We start from the raw sequence: 15,995 nt of genomic DNA, 5'->3' as shown, positions 1-15,995 counted from the left end.
GCGCTGAGACAATTAAAATCAATAAAAGCCATATATAATCTACTCCGATATCGACACTCAGACAGTCCTCCAGGCTATCTGCTTAAGTTGTTACGCAATATATGTAATGATTGGTTGCTTACAAACCCTTCAATTTGATATCTAGTAATCTTATACAATTTACAGTCAAAGGATACTCCATCGCCTACTTGTACCATGAATTTTAAACAAAGTCATCATTATATATCGCAGTGGATTTAAAAAGAATTATCTTTAATAAAAGCTATCGTATAAAATATCGGACATTGCCTTTATAAGTTGAAGTGGATGGTACGACGGTACAGAATAAACAAACGTGCGTTCCTGTGTAACAATATTCTCTCTGTTTTCCGTGACTGCGGAAAAACGAGTTACTTCCCCTGAGCAACAGGTGCTTGTTAGTTATCTCCCCTCACGCACCTGATACCATTTGTACTCATTCCCGGAAGAAAACAAAGTGAAAATGTGTTGGAAATGGTCGACTAATAGTTATTGAACATGGTTTAAAGTGGGATTTCCTGTCCTTCTCACTCAGTCCGGTGTCAGTCAGGGATTTAAACTCAAATCGCCATAATGTAAACGGAGTTTACGTCAGATCTGTGGTTCCATGAGAAAATAAACTCAACATGGCGGTTGCGAATGGTCCGAACAGTGAAATTGTGGACACCCTTCGGAATCTAGAACGAGGACTGGTTGTGACCATATTCTTTGCAAGGAGGAGACCAGAAAGGCGGACTCTCAAAGTGAAATTAGAAACCAGACAGCTTTTATGGATCAAGGCACAAGGTGGCAGGCCAGAAGGCACAGGTATATAGAGAAATATAAAGAAACGCGTGTCGCTGGTATCAGCAGCTGATGCTGTGGATGGGACAGAGGGAGGGGGACTGGATGGGGCAGAAAGCGGGACGGGAGACACGGCCCTCTCGTGACGTGGTGGCAGTACATTTTATAGGGTTATTTCGGGCGAGTCCAGAATACCATTTCTAAAATTTTGAGTCCCATACTAAAATATGGGGTACACAAAATTTAAATGAGTCCCATAGGAAAACACGAGCACAGGACTTCAATATCCCTGTTCAACCACCGATCGCGAGTGACATAAAAGGACGAGATAAATGTTGCAATTCCATTACTTTCATCATGGAATTATGAAATGCATGGAATCACATTTTTTGTGGAAATAATTCATAGGCGAGGAAGTATACGAAAGTCAAATTGTATATAACTTCCTCCTCTTGCATAATTTAAAATCATTTCAGTAGAAGTGGATAGCATTCAGTTGAAAGGTGTGTGAGTGTGACATATTAAAATCATTTTAAGTACTTAGCTCCGATTTCTGACGATGATGGAATTAAGTTATAAAAACAAAACTTATAAATCAATAAACATGTAATGCCGCTTTATGCAAGTAAAGTACAGAAGCATAATTTAAACTGTAACTGCATCAAATTCAATATGCTTCTTGTATTGTTCTCAAATGTCCAGAACTATGTGCCATCCTATATGAGAATTGTACTTTTAATATCAGTATTCTAGTGAAAAAAGGAACGGGTCACTATCGATCGTAGTGTTAAATACTGAGTCTCTGTCACTCAGTTGACAGAGCATGCTTCTTTGGCTTAGCTATAGCTAGGAGGTAAGAGTTGTGGTTTATCATGCTTGAGACACATGAACAGGTTCGATTCTTGTTGGGCCACTCAGCAGGAATGTATTTTCCTTGTATTTTCACATTGGCGCCCAATTAAGATTTAGGTAAATCTCAAGAAAAATGGGGAGTATATATATATATGTATGTATAGTTGTACATATTTAAATAATTTTTAATATGGTCTCTGTCACTCAGCTGATGGAGCACACTTCTTTGGTTCAGGAGGTAGAGTCATATGGCTATTATTCATGCCGGAATTAAACCTCATGGTACAGTTCCTGTCGGGCACTCGGCAGGAATATGTTTTTCCCTGTTCTTTTACACTAAAAATATAACCACTTTCAATTATATATATATATGCATCAGGATTTATTTATACCCTTGCATCATGGATCAATTAATTATTGTAAATTGAAGATATATATGTATATGTTTTCTGATTTCACCCATTAAAATTTGGAAAACTGAGATTATTGAATAGGATGTTTATAGTATAGGTAGTCAATTTGTCTGAGGATTTCGTAACCCCATCAGTAAAATAAGCATGAAAACAAGATTTGCCTTGTGTTTTTTTGGTTGGGTTCATCAAACAATTTGTTTGTTTCCTGGGTTTATGGCCACGTGAACAGCCAGGGTCATTTTGAGGCGGGGACTTCTTGTAGTAGTTGGTGACTACCTCTCTGAACAAAATACAAGAGGCTCATCGCATGCCATCCAGAACAATTATAGGGTAAAGGATGTTGCCATAACCACAATAGCACAGACAGGCCCATTTCTCAGCTTCCATAGAAACAAACACGGGTACATACTGTAGAGAGCGTCAAGCCCACACCTTGTATCTTCACCTGAGGTTTTATGTGGTAGCTATAGGCCCTCTATATATCTAACTGACATAGGTATCGTGGTTCTATTTATCAAACAGAGTCATGAGTGCCGTAGCTCGAGCTAGACAGGTCGCTCGATGATGATGATGATGATGATGATGCAGGAATTTACCATGACAATAAAAAAGATACACTTATTTATTAATGCTTTGAGTGTGAATTGTGTGATATGGTAAAGATAATTTTTTTTTTTTTAAAGTGAAAAATTCAAATTTAAAAAGCATGATAAAAAATCCCTAAAATAAGTGAAATTCACAACATCATTTTAATGATCGAATCCTTTTCAGCTAGGTATATGCTAAAAACAATGAGTCCCACATGTACAATGTTACTTCAATTATTATCAAAAATTCTGTGAGTCACTTGACAATTCGATCTATGAGTACGTGTAAATATATGTACAGGACTCGAGACTTGTATGTAGATTGATCAGAGTAAACAGGTGTTGAATTGATCACACAGTCTTAAATATACAATTTATTTTGTAAAATTTCATGGTAATTATGCATATATATATGATTCATGTAATTAATTGAAAATGAATTTTTTTGATAACTGAGAAATTAAAGATCAAGAGACTTTATATTGATTGAGAATCATATTAGAAATTTATCTTGACAAATTAAGAATTTATCTTGACAAATTGGTGGAAAGTGGAGGTTTTTTTCTCGATTGTAGTATAAAGTGTCAGTTATCGTTTGACAGACCAAAAAAATGATATCATGTAGTTAAGTGATAAATTTTGTAAGATATACGTATACATATAATGTACACTTAACAATGCAGGTCTTGGTACGTATAGTATATACCTAGTCAGCTTTGAATGGAATGAGAAAGCTGATTGTGAATTGGTTAGTCGGGTACGTAGTAAGCTTTTTCTTATCTAGATATTTCAATTTTAGGGACTCTATATATGAGTTATGTAACTGTGTACCTTTATTTCAAGTGAATTCTTATCAATCTAATTTCACTGTTATGCAAAAGAGGGCTGCGATAGATCAGTTGGTTAGAGCGCCGGCCATGTATAATCTCAGTTGAAGGTCCATTATATATAGGTACCAGTTATCCCTTTCCATGTAGTTTGGTGTTTCTGAGAAACCTGGTCTGGTCTGTGCTGTCATGGCAGTGTCCTTGGCAAGACACTTTACCCAAATTGCTTTGGGTGGCATGCAATGTGTCTCCCATATGTTGTTCAGTGACAGGTAGTCACCAACTACTACAAGGAGACCCCACCTCAAAATGGCCCAGGCTGTTCGCGGGGCAATAAAAAATTTTAAACCAAACAAACAAATTTACCTAGCTGTACATATTATATATGATACCTGTATATCTATTGTTCACTCATACAGGTAATGCATAATGTTTTCTGTAGTAGATTTAAGCTTAAGAATATCATATTTCATTGTTTGGTTTCTGTGTACCGATAAACCTAGGCAGCAAAATAATGATAATAGATATATATATGTACAGTATATATAATCATGTGGAAACAAAAATGCTAACAATAAATACAACTTATATGGATTGGCATAAAGATATTGTTTGTAAATTAAATGTGACATGAATACTGGTATATTTTTAGCTCACCTGGACCGAAGGTCCGGTGAGGTCATGGCGCGGCGTCCGTCATCCGTCCGTCTTCCGTCAACATTTGCTTCAAATCGCTACTAGTCAAAGAGTTCTTATTGGATTTTGACCAAATTTGGTCAGAAACATCCTTGGCGGAAGGGGATTAGATTTTGCATAAATGGCCATGCATATGCATGGTGACTCTGACCCCCAAGGGGCCGGAGAGGCGGGGCCCAATAGGGGAAATTGAGGCAATTCCTTTATATCGCTACTACTCATAAAGTTATAAATGGATTTGAACCCAATTTGGTCAGAAACATCCTTGGGGAAGGGGAACAGATTTTGCATAAATGGTGACTCTGACCACCAAGGGGCCAAAGGGGCGGGGCCCTATAGGGGAAATAGAGGTAATGCCTTTAAATCGCTACTAGTCATAAAGTTATCAATGGATTTGATCCCAATTTGGTCAGAAACATCCTTGCGGGAAGGGAAACAGATTTTGCATAAATGGTGACTGTGACCCCCAAGGGACCAAAGGGGCGGGGCCCAATAGGGGAAATAAAGGTAATGCCTTTAAATCGCTACTAGCCATAAAGTTATCAATGGATTTGATTCCAATTTGGTCAGAAACATCCTTAGGGAAAGGGGAACAGATTTTGTATAAATGGTGACTCTGACCACCATGGGGCTGGAGCTGGGCAGGGCCCAATAGGGGAAATTGAGGCAATTCCTTTAAATCGCTACATGTAATAAAGTTACAAATGGATTTAAACCCAATTTAGTCAGAAACATCCTTGGGGGAAGGGGAAAAGATTTTGCATAAATGGTGACTCTGACCCTTAAGGGGCTGGAGGGGCGGGGCCCAATAGGGGAAATAGAGGTAATGCCTTTAAATCATTACTAGTCATTAAGTTAAGAAGGGATTTGAACCCAATTTGATCAGAAATATCCTTGGAGAAAGCAAAATAAATTTTGCATTAATGATGACTGTGATCCCCATGGGACCAAAGGGGTGGGGCCCCATATAGGAGAAATAATGGTAATTCCTTTAAATTGCTACTAGTCATACAGTTATTAATGCATGTTGTAAACTTAGAGAGTCTGGACTTCATTATTTCTTTAAAGCAGTTGGGATCCCCACACTATAACCATATATATATAGCATTGTTTGAGGTTGACAAACAAAAGGAATTGAACATGAACATTATTTTGACATTTGGTCAAATCCAACCAGGTGAGCGATACAGGCCCCATGGGCGTCTTGTTCTGTGACATTGTCATACAGCTGGTGTCATTTAAAATCCACTGTGACTTTTAATACACCCTTGGTTATTTTATATGTATACTTTAAAAAGATTGTACAGATCTGACTAGAATTCGAAGTGCATTCATATTTAAAAAAAAAAAAAAAAAAAACAAGACTCAAGGCGCCGGCCTTGCCTATGGTATGTAGACAATTTATCACTGTTTGTTGTACAGTTCGTTTATATTACTATATATAGAGGAATATCTATGCATGGAAGAGAAACATGCCTGGCTTTGAATCACCTTTCAAATTTGAATCCATGCAGATCAAAGCTTATCCATTCCTCTAGCAGTAAGGATAGTGATATGTGTTAATAATCTCTACTGTAGCATTAAATTGTACACTTATTTACTAAACAGAATTAATGCTCTTTTTGGAAATCCAATATGAAAGATAATGAAATTTATTGAAATTATGGGGAGTATTCTGCACCTCTACATCCAGGTTTGGGTGTTTACTTTGAGCTTTTAGTCACTTTAATTTCTATGAGCACAATTTCAGGCCCTTAATTAATATAAGCTGAGTATCACCGATCATGACTTGTCCAAGAATAATGAAACCACGAAATGATGCTGTTTAATTCATTTTGCCTGCCTCCACTGTATCTAACTCTGATTTTGTTTTGAAAAGTGTATAATATATTTTATACATCTTGTGTATCTTTTTGTAATCCTTTAAAACACGCGCCCTTAAATGGTTAATTAAGAGAGGGAAAAATTACCAGTAAAATAATTTGTGAATTAATTTTAGATGCTTATACGTATATATATATACGGTCTTTATTCAGTAGAAAAATGATTGCACAAAATATAAGAAGAATGATTAGAAGAAAATCAATTTTGAGTTTATATGTCTGTTTCTGACAAAGTATATAGCTAGCCAGACTAAAAAATATAACCAGACCTCGATCATAGACTTCTTGAGCCTTCAGATGTGCTTATAATGCATGCTGCATATATATATATATATATATATATACAATTCAATAACTTCTGCCTTTCTAACACCTATTATATTATATACCTGATAAGTATATGGCTATTTAGCACTTTAGAAGATATGATCTTCAATTTTATTAGCCTCTTCAAAATATATCCTTGAGTACCCATATGTAAAATGCTTATGATATATTTGACAAAGCAGAACAGGCGACACATATTATTACACATAGTTCTTGTTCATTATGAAGCCAGCTAATACATGTTTCATTTGTTGTGGTAGAGGACATGTATGTCATGCATGTGGTATAGTATATATAAATCCATATGGACTAGTGTAGGTACATGTATATATGTAGGTAAATGTGAAAAATTACATGATCAGATGTTTAAAACTAGAAGCGTTGACATGCACTGGTATATATATGGGCTCTTCAAGAATATCCCTCACCACTTGTATCTAGATTACGGCAAAATAATGTTGAAATATTTTGTGATTTTTTCATGGTTAATCACTTCCTGGAACATTTTTGACATCAACACTTGTTTTGAAGTTTTTCGAGTAGGTTTTACAAAGGCTTCTATACAATTTGTAAGTTCACACATGCATATAGCAGTAACTATATAGAGACGTACTTGTATGGCAGTGGTATGTGAAAAAACAACAGTTTACAATGTGTTGTATGTACTATACTATAAATATAAACTTTTACAAACTTTGAATAAAAAATGTTACTGGTATATATGAACAATAAGATTTTTATCATTCTCTATATAAAACGTAACATGAATGATAAAATTATTATCCCCTTGCGACAAATTTAAAGTCTCAGGGGATATAGCATTTCGTTTCTACCTATAGCTACATTTGTATGTTCACCTGTATAAGCTAGGCCTATTATCAGTGCTCCACCGACTTCATTTTCAACCAGATTTAAATTAATTGCATACATTAATATTGGTCATGGTGAGGTAGGAGTAAAAACCTCCAACGAGGTTGTTTCATGGTGCAAAGGTCACATATTATATATATATATATTAATTTAATTGATAGAAATCGTCAGAACTGTAACGACTCATTTGCAACCAGATTCATGCAAATTTCATATACATGAGTATATACTTGACCAATGTTTTAGTTGACCATGTTTTCAGGTGCCAATTAATTAAGGTCAAGGACAATGTCAAAACCATTGCTACTTGTAGAAAATATTTGTCACTGCTCTTACAACTTCATTTTTAATCGGGTTTCATATATTGATCAAGTACGAGTATACCTCAAATGAGTTTGCTTTTCTCTGCATGGGGATATAATTAATGTCATTTAGATTAGTCACAGAAAAATACTTATTAAATGTCATAGCTTTCTTCTGATAATGACTAAATTTCAATCCATTTGAAATAATGGCAGATTTAGCTGATTGACATTTACAAATTGACGTATATATAGATTCATCACCTTGTCTGATCATGACGATATACTGCACACATGCCAACCACATATATATAGTGCTGAAGGTCAAACACCTACATGTAGTTGTATACTGAATCTTATCAATAACCTTGTAAGTCTAGATCGATATTTGAAAGAGTTTTGATTAATGTTCAAATCATTCCTCTCGTCATGTAGTCAAAATATTTTTGAACTCAATAAATAGACATTTATTTTTCAGGGTTAGGTATATGGAATACATGCAATATGGTTTTAAATTCTTAATCGTGCAAAAAGTCCTGAATATGAAAAAACTGAGAAAATGATTCTAACGACCAAATGTGATACTTATGTTGGGGTATATGTATATAGCAGTAGATTTAGGAAAGGTATGATTAGCACTTAATTAAGATATAAGGATATATAGTTGTACTGTAATTAGCACTATGATAATAAAGGACATATTGGGTAGGTAATATGATGGGTATACGTAATTGACTATATTGTGTCCTTGAAATATCAAACCAGGTTACTATGTATATGTATTATATTGTGTAGAGGTTTGTAATAAGCTTCATTCTTTAACTCTATCACTACATAAATCTATATCTCATTTTCATGGCTATTTACTACACAAATTACAATTTGAATATGTTTCATGATGGTTAACTTCCTATAGAAATAAAGTTTGTACTTCAGAAATTAACAAAAAAAACAACATGTACATTATATACCGTATTTGACCTAATGCATGCACTGTACATGTGTGCGCAGCGGTTGCAAAAGCACAAAAGGTGTATTCTTGAATTTAAAAAAAACATGTTCAGGAAAAAGTTTCCATTTGAAAACTGGGTTGGAAAAATAATTCATTTACCTATATCTATATATATGTATGTTGTGAAAAAAAATCCAGTCTTTGGTTTAAAAACTGAAGATAATATTGACAGAACAGTGAGGAAAATAAGGAACTTCTTCTATGTTTCAGTTACAGGCTTAAGTGCACCCATCATCTTTTCCTGAAAAAAAGTGGGGGTGATCATGAGCTTATATTTATAGGGGCAGTGTGCTTATTAGCACGAATACATATTGTTGAAATAATATAATGTGTTCATGATGCTAAACCTCTTTATGCACATCAGGAAGAAAGTTGAAATTTCTCAGAATGCTTTAAAATATGTGGCTGCTATGGCAAATCTATATATATATATAATTGTCAAGTATATATACGTAGTAATAACGACAGTACAGACAAGTAAATTGTCGAATTTTCAAGGCAAACTGCCCCTTTATCAAGACACAGGTAAATTACATATGATCACATAAAGACATAGAACATGGAACAGTTACACAAATATAGTGGGTATATATATACCTATAATGTATTTATCAGGTGGTTTTGAAGACATAAAAGTAAAACACCACAAGGATGTTTAATTATGTGGGCTGATTGATAAGTTGTGAGCTTCATATTGAAGGAGATACTGCTTTTTAGGTCACCTGAGACAAAGTCTCAAGTGACCTATTCTAATCCCCTTTTGTCCGTCGTCGTGCGTCGTCCGTCGTGCGTTGTGCGTCGTCCGTCGTGCGTCGTGCATCCGTAAACAATTTACATTTTCGACTTCTTCTCCAAAACCCCTAAACAAAATTCAATGAAATTTAGCAGGAAGCTTCTATGGCTGAAGGTCAACCAAAATTGTGAATTATATGGTCCCCACCCCCAAGGGGCCTGAGGGGCGGGGCTAAAAAAGTTCAAATTGACTAAAACTTCAAAAATCTTCTTCTCTACTCTCAGATACAGTGGGATCAAACACTCTTCATAGATGGAAGGGTCTTAAGGTGCTTTACCAAAATTGTGAATTTCTTGACCCAGGGGTCTCAGGGTTTGCCCCTGGGGAGGGGGTTAACTTTACTATAGTTTATATAGGGAAATCATATTTTTGACTATAATTTGTTGGAGTTCTATTGGAATTCATTCTAACTTGGTTGACATTATCAGTATGGGATAACAGATTGATGGTATGCACATTTTGGCCTTGACTGACCCCAGGGGCTAATGGGCGGGGCTAAAAAGGGTCAAATTAACAAAAACTTCAAAAATCTTCTTCTCTACTCTCAGATATGATGGAATCAAACACTCTTCATAGATGGAAGGGTCTTAAGGTGCTTTTCAAAAATTGTGAATTTCCTGACCCTGGGGTCTCAGGTTTGCCCCTGGGGATCCGGAGGGGGTAAACTTTACTATAGTTTATATAGGGAAATCACATTTTTGACTATAATTTGTTGGATTTGTATTGGAATTCATTCTAACTTAGTTAACATTATCAGCTTTGGATGGCAGTTTGATGGTATGCACATGTTGGACTTGACTGACCCCCAGGGGCTGATGGGCAGGCCAAAAAAAGGTCAAATAGACTGAAATTTCAAAGATCTTCTTCTCAAGACCCAATTAAGACAGAATCAAATACTCTTTATAGGTGGAAGGGTCTTATAGTGATTTACTAGTGTAATGAACTTCATGACCCAGGAGTCACAAGTTTGTCCCTGGGGAGGGTGTAGATTTTACTATAGTTTATATAGGGAAATCACATTTTTGACTATTATTTGTTTGGTTTCTATCGGAATTCATTCTAACTTTGTTAACATTATCAGCATTGGATGACAGCTTAATGGTATACACCTGTTGGCCCTGACTGACCCCTAGTGGCTGATGGGTGGGTTCAAAAAGGGTCAATTGAATTAACTGAAATATTTCAAATCTCAGGTGACCGTTAAGGCCCATGGGCCTCTTGTTTTAAGTCTAATTGCGACTATTCTCTGACTTTATAGGGCCGTGTACCCAAGTACTGCCCTCATTTGGTTAGTTTATATCGACGAGGTAGCACTCTAAAGTAAACAAGACAAGCAGCTTTTGCCAAATGGACAAAATTGGTGAAAGAGTAGTGATCCAATATTTGCATAAAAAAAGGTTTAACACCTAAGGATATCCATTATGATATGGTAGCAACACTAGGGAAAGATGCCCCTTCATATATGCTACAGTGAAAAGGAGGATGGCGGAATTTAAGCATGGCTGATCGCGACAGAGCCTTGAGGATGACCCCTGTCCTGGAAAGTCTGTCAATGTTGCAACCCAAGAAATGGTCAATAAAGTTCATGATATAGTTATGACTGACAGACAAGTCACAGAAATATATATAACCAGTAGAGTTGGCATTTCACAGGAAAGCGTATACGTACATTAATTCCATTCTGACCGAGGATCTTGCAATGAGAAAGCTTTCGGCCGATGAGTACCAAGACATTCTGACAGTTGATCAGAAGCACACCAGGCGCATATTATTGTGTGCTAATCTTAACGTTTTAGAGGAAGATCCTGCCAACTTTCTTCAGAGATCTGTCACTATGGATGAAACATGGGTCCATCATTTTACCCTATATGTCAAACAACAATTGAAACAATGGAAACACCCTGGCTCTCCCCACCAAAGAAAGCAAAGACTGTTCCATCAGCTGGGAAGGTTATGGCCTCGGTTTTCTGGGATTTAGATGGTATTTTGCTGATAGATTATCTCCAAAAGGGACAAACAATCAATGGCTCATATATATATATATATGTTTCACTTCTGAGGCAGTTACAGGAAAATATTAAACAGAAGCTCTGCTGAAACCTCACTATACGACGATCAGGACAATGCTCCTGTTCACAAGTCTGTCATTAGCACGGCTGCCATTCACGATTGTGGCTTTAAATTTATTGAGCATCCGCCTTATTCACCTGATCTCGCTCCATCAGACTTTCATTTATTTTCAAAACTGAAAACAGCTAATTCAGGCACCCACTTTCAGTCGGATGATGACGTCATACATGCAGTGGATGACTTTCAGAACAGCCAAGAAAAGGAGTACTATAAAAGTGGCATTGAGGCCCTTAAACAGCGCTGAAAAAAGAGTGTATATATAGATCTAGATACTGAAGGGGATTATATATGTTGAAAAATGATACACTATGTCTGGCAAAATTCAAATCCTCGCAAGATATCAATCAGCCCTAGTACATTGAGTCATTATACATAAAGTTGTCTTGATGATTTTGCAAAATTATTTGAAGTGATAATTGCAATTTACTCTGAAGTTGACGCTTTCCTTCATGTTGCTGAATTCCAGAAGAATCATCCTGGTTTGTAGTTATGAAAAAATTTGGGAAATTTTACTTCTGGAATTAATATTAATATAGGAATACCACTATCCAATGGGATCTAGCTATTTATTACATTTTTACCAGTGAAATATAAAAAATTATTCATTCTATAAAAGTGAAAAATATCACTTTTGCTGATTTGACCAATCAAATTAATGATTAGAAAATACCAAAATAATTGACCAATCAGAAAGCCCGACATATATGTCAGCACCTGGACAAGGGAAACTACTTTTTTTGTTTGCAAATTATCGCTGTAGGCCTAGTTTAGCATACGGGGTAGGTTTTTCGTTGATAAAAAATGTAATAAACAGAATATCTAACAGTGTCTTCATGATCAGTAATACCAAATATATTTCACTCGTGTGGCTAATATTTTGATATTTTTCACTCGTGCTGCGCACTCGTGAAAAATATCAAAATATTAGCCCCACTCGTGAAATATATTTGGTATTACTGAAGACACTGTTAGATATCCTCTATATAGCTCCTCTGATTTTACCCCTGGATTCCAATAGGAATACCACTATCCAATGGGAACTAGCTATATAGCTCCTCTGTTTGATTTTAGGCCTGGATTCCAATAGGAATACCACTATCCAATGGGATCTAGCTATATAGCTCCTCTGTTTGATTTTACCCCTGGATTCTAATAGGAATACCACTATCCAATGGGATCTAGCTATATAGCTCCTCTGTTTGATTTTAGGCCTGGATTCTAATAGGAATACCACTATCCAATGGGATCTAGCTATATAGCTCCTCTGTTTGATTTTAGGCCTGGATTCCAATAGGAATACCACTATCCAATGGGATCTAGCTATATAGCTCCTCTGATTTTACCCCTGGAGTTCCAATAGGAATATCACTATCCAATGGGATCTAGCTATATAGCTCCTCTGTTTGATTTTACCCCTGGAGTTCCAATAGGAATACCACTATCCAATGGGATCTAGCTATATAGCTCTTCTGTTTGATTTTACCCCTGGATTCCAATAGGAATACCACTATCCAATGGGATCTAGCTATATAGCTCCTCTGTTTGATTTTAGGCCTGGATTCCAATAGGAATACCACTATCCAATGGGATCTAGCTATATAGCTCCTCTGTTTGATTTTAGGCCTGGATTCCAATAGGAATACCACTATCCAATGGGATCTAGCTATATAGCTCCTCTGTTTGATTTTACCCCTGGATTCCAATAGGAATACCACTATCCAATGGGATCTAGCTATATAGCTCCTCTGTTTGATTTTACCCCTGGATTCCAATAGGAATACCACTATCCAATGGGATCTAGCTATATAGCTCCTCTGTTTGATTTTACCCCTGGATTCCAATAGGAATACCACTATCCAATGGGATCTAGCTATATAGCTCCTCTGTTTGATTTTACCCCTGGATTCTAATAGGAATACCACTATCCAATGGGATCTAGCTATATAGCTCCTCTGTTTGATTTTACCCCTGGATTCCAATAGGAATACCACTATCCAATGGGATCTAGCTATATAGCTCCTCTGTTTGATTTTACCCCTGGATTCCAATAGGAATACCACTATCCAATGGGATCTAGCTATATAGCTCCTCTGTTTGATTTTACCCCTGGATTCCAATAGGAATACCACTATCCAATGGGATCTAGCTATATAGCTCCTCTGATTTTACCCCTGGAGTTCCAATAGGAATACCACTATCCAATGGGATCTAGCTATATAGCTCCTCTGATTTACCCCTGGAGTTCCAATAGGAATACCACTATCCAATGGGATCTAGCTATATAGCTCCTCTGATTTTACCCCTGGAGTTCCAATAGGAATATCACTATCCAATGGGATCTAGCTATATAGCTCCTCTGTTTGATTTTACCCCTGGATTCCAATAGGAATACCACTGTATCCAATGGGATCTAGCTATATAGCTCCTCTGATTTTACCCCTGGATTCCAATAGGAATACCACTGTATCCAGTGGAATCTCCGGTTTAATTTTATCTCTGGAATTCCAAGAAGGAATACCATTGAATTCCAGAGGGATCTAGATCTCCTCTGTTTAATTTTACCCCTGGAGTTCCAATAGGAATACCACTGTATCCAGTGGAATCTTCGGTTTAATTTGATCTCACGAATTCCAGTAGGAATATCACTCTATCCTCAGTTTAATTTTACCACAGGAGATTCCATTGGAATCGTCTATATACAAGTTTAATGAAATTTCATTGCATTACATATATTCCACTCAAATTCAATGTTAATACCACTGAATACTAGCTATTAGAATTATATTGAAATTTTCTCTGGAGTCACTTTTTCAATGTTTATATAGTAGCAAGTTTATTTATAAGCATCCATTGTCTGGTTAAATTTAGAAAAAGAAAACTTTTCATAATAGGTTCCTCAATCCTGATCGAGTGACATTGAAAATGTGAAATACGTTGAATTGCAGGAAAATGCATGATTTAGCAGGAAGTTCTGTCTATAAAGACAATCAGAGATTCATCATGATCATTTACAGTTTAAACTAAACCAGGAAATTTTCTTAGATACCATATTTGACTCAATTAACTATAAACACTCCGTCCACTCAGTTTTCAACACTTTTCTCAGCCATGCTTCAAGGTATGTTGGTGAAAGGTATAACTTCAGTATGAGTACAGATCAAGTATATATTCATACACGTTTCAGGGTTTTTGGGTGATCATGATCAAGGTCAAAGTCGGTACTGTTTTTTAGCAGTTGCCAGTAGGTGACTGACATGCATGCTTTAGCAATATAATACCCAGCATGCTTGTTACTGATCATGATCTGCCAGTACACAATTTGGGGAAATGTATTGATGCTGCTGAAATTTTGAAGATGTACTCAAGATGTACTTGAGATGTACCAATAAACAATAAAGAATAAACAAGAGGACATTAAAAAAGGAAGTAAAATGGAGGAGGATGATACAAGTGGTTTGATTTCAGTCTATACTTTAGAAATAAGCCTTGAAATATTTGTTTCTGGTTTGATATTCGGGCAGAAGATATGAGCTGTGTAAAAGTGGAAAGTATATATAGGTCCCCTGACTAGTTCAGGCTAACAGGAAATTCCCTTTAGCCTTAGTTTAGTGGAAGGATGCATGTTTGCCTGGAAAACGAAATGTCATTAGTTTGAGCCCCAGTGCAGGCAGGGTTTTTATTATTACTCTTTCCCTACACTATTACGTGAAAAGTTTGATGACTTTAAGTTAATAGTAGAGAAAATATAAAAAGGACCATTGTATGTAGGTAGGAGAGATAAAGATGAAAAGTGATCTAATAGATCCAACTTGGTTTAAAAATGTATACTTTATTTATTTTCAAAAATTGCGAAAAAAGCTATACCAACTAGTACTTATATTAATCACTCTTGTTGGCCCGGATGGAAGTACATATGAGTGGTCTTACTGTGGGAGGAATCCGGTCATGATATGGAGTACCCAGAGAAAACCCACATGGTCGGGCAGGTGACCCCTGACCTTTTCATGTCCGATTGGGGAATCGAACCCCAGTCGCCTAGGTAAAAGGCAGTGTACCACTATGCCACCTGATCATGACCACCCAATGTATATTGGTTTCTTTGTATGTACAGCTAGATAGAGAGCTAAATTCCCCTTTGGGACAACCCACGGTCTCAACGTTTGTCCCATACACAAGTATTCCTCAATACCCCCAATACAGATCTGTGATTATTTATTGGGTGTATTGACAATTTGACGAGGCGAGTACCTGACTGGCTCCATGTAGCTGGATAACAGTTAGTCATGTGTAGGTGTACCTGAATCAAAGTTGTAGGGACGAAACGCACGTAAGCGTGCATGCATAAACCTGTTGCAATGTTTAAAAAAAAAAATAAAGATATATTATATACTTATTTCAGTGAACTGTTCTCAGAAGGATTCACAAGGCCTTAGTATGATAATAGTCCGTACCTATATAGGTCGCTATAATATATAAGATTATAAATAGGGGTTATATATCGA

The 15,995-nt window shown here is 36.3% G+C and overlaps 1 protein-coding gene across 2 annotated transcripts in view; it reads left to right on the top strand.

Annotated features, from left to right (window-relative positions):
• The first annotated feature begins 440 nt into the window (after positions 1–440).
• LOC117337032 (1-phosphatidylinositol 4,5-bisphosphate phosphodiesterase gamma-1-like) overlaps positions 441–15,995 on the top strand; it is a 66,395-nt gene continuing 50,840 nt past the window's right edge. For both annotated transcript variants that reach the window (XM_033897782.1, XM_033897781.1), the window contains exon 1: positions 441–825. In XM_033897782.1, the coding sequence (XP_033753673.1) occupies positions 645–825 (181 nt within the window). In that variant the 5' untranslated portion in view covers positions 441–644. The remainder of the gene's footprint in view (positions 826–15,995) is intronic.

The sequence above is a fragment of the Pecten maximus genome, chromosome 11 (genome assembly GCF_902652985.1).
Source record: "Pecten maximus chromosome 11, xPecMax1.1, whole genome shotgun sequence".
NCBI lineage: Eukaryota > Metazoa > Mollusca > Bivalvia > Pectinida > Pectinidae > Pecten > Pecten maximus.
Note: the sequence above shows the minus strand (reverse complement) of the source record. Positions and strands in the feature narration are given on the sequence as shown.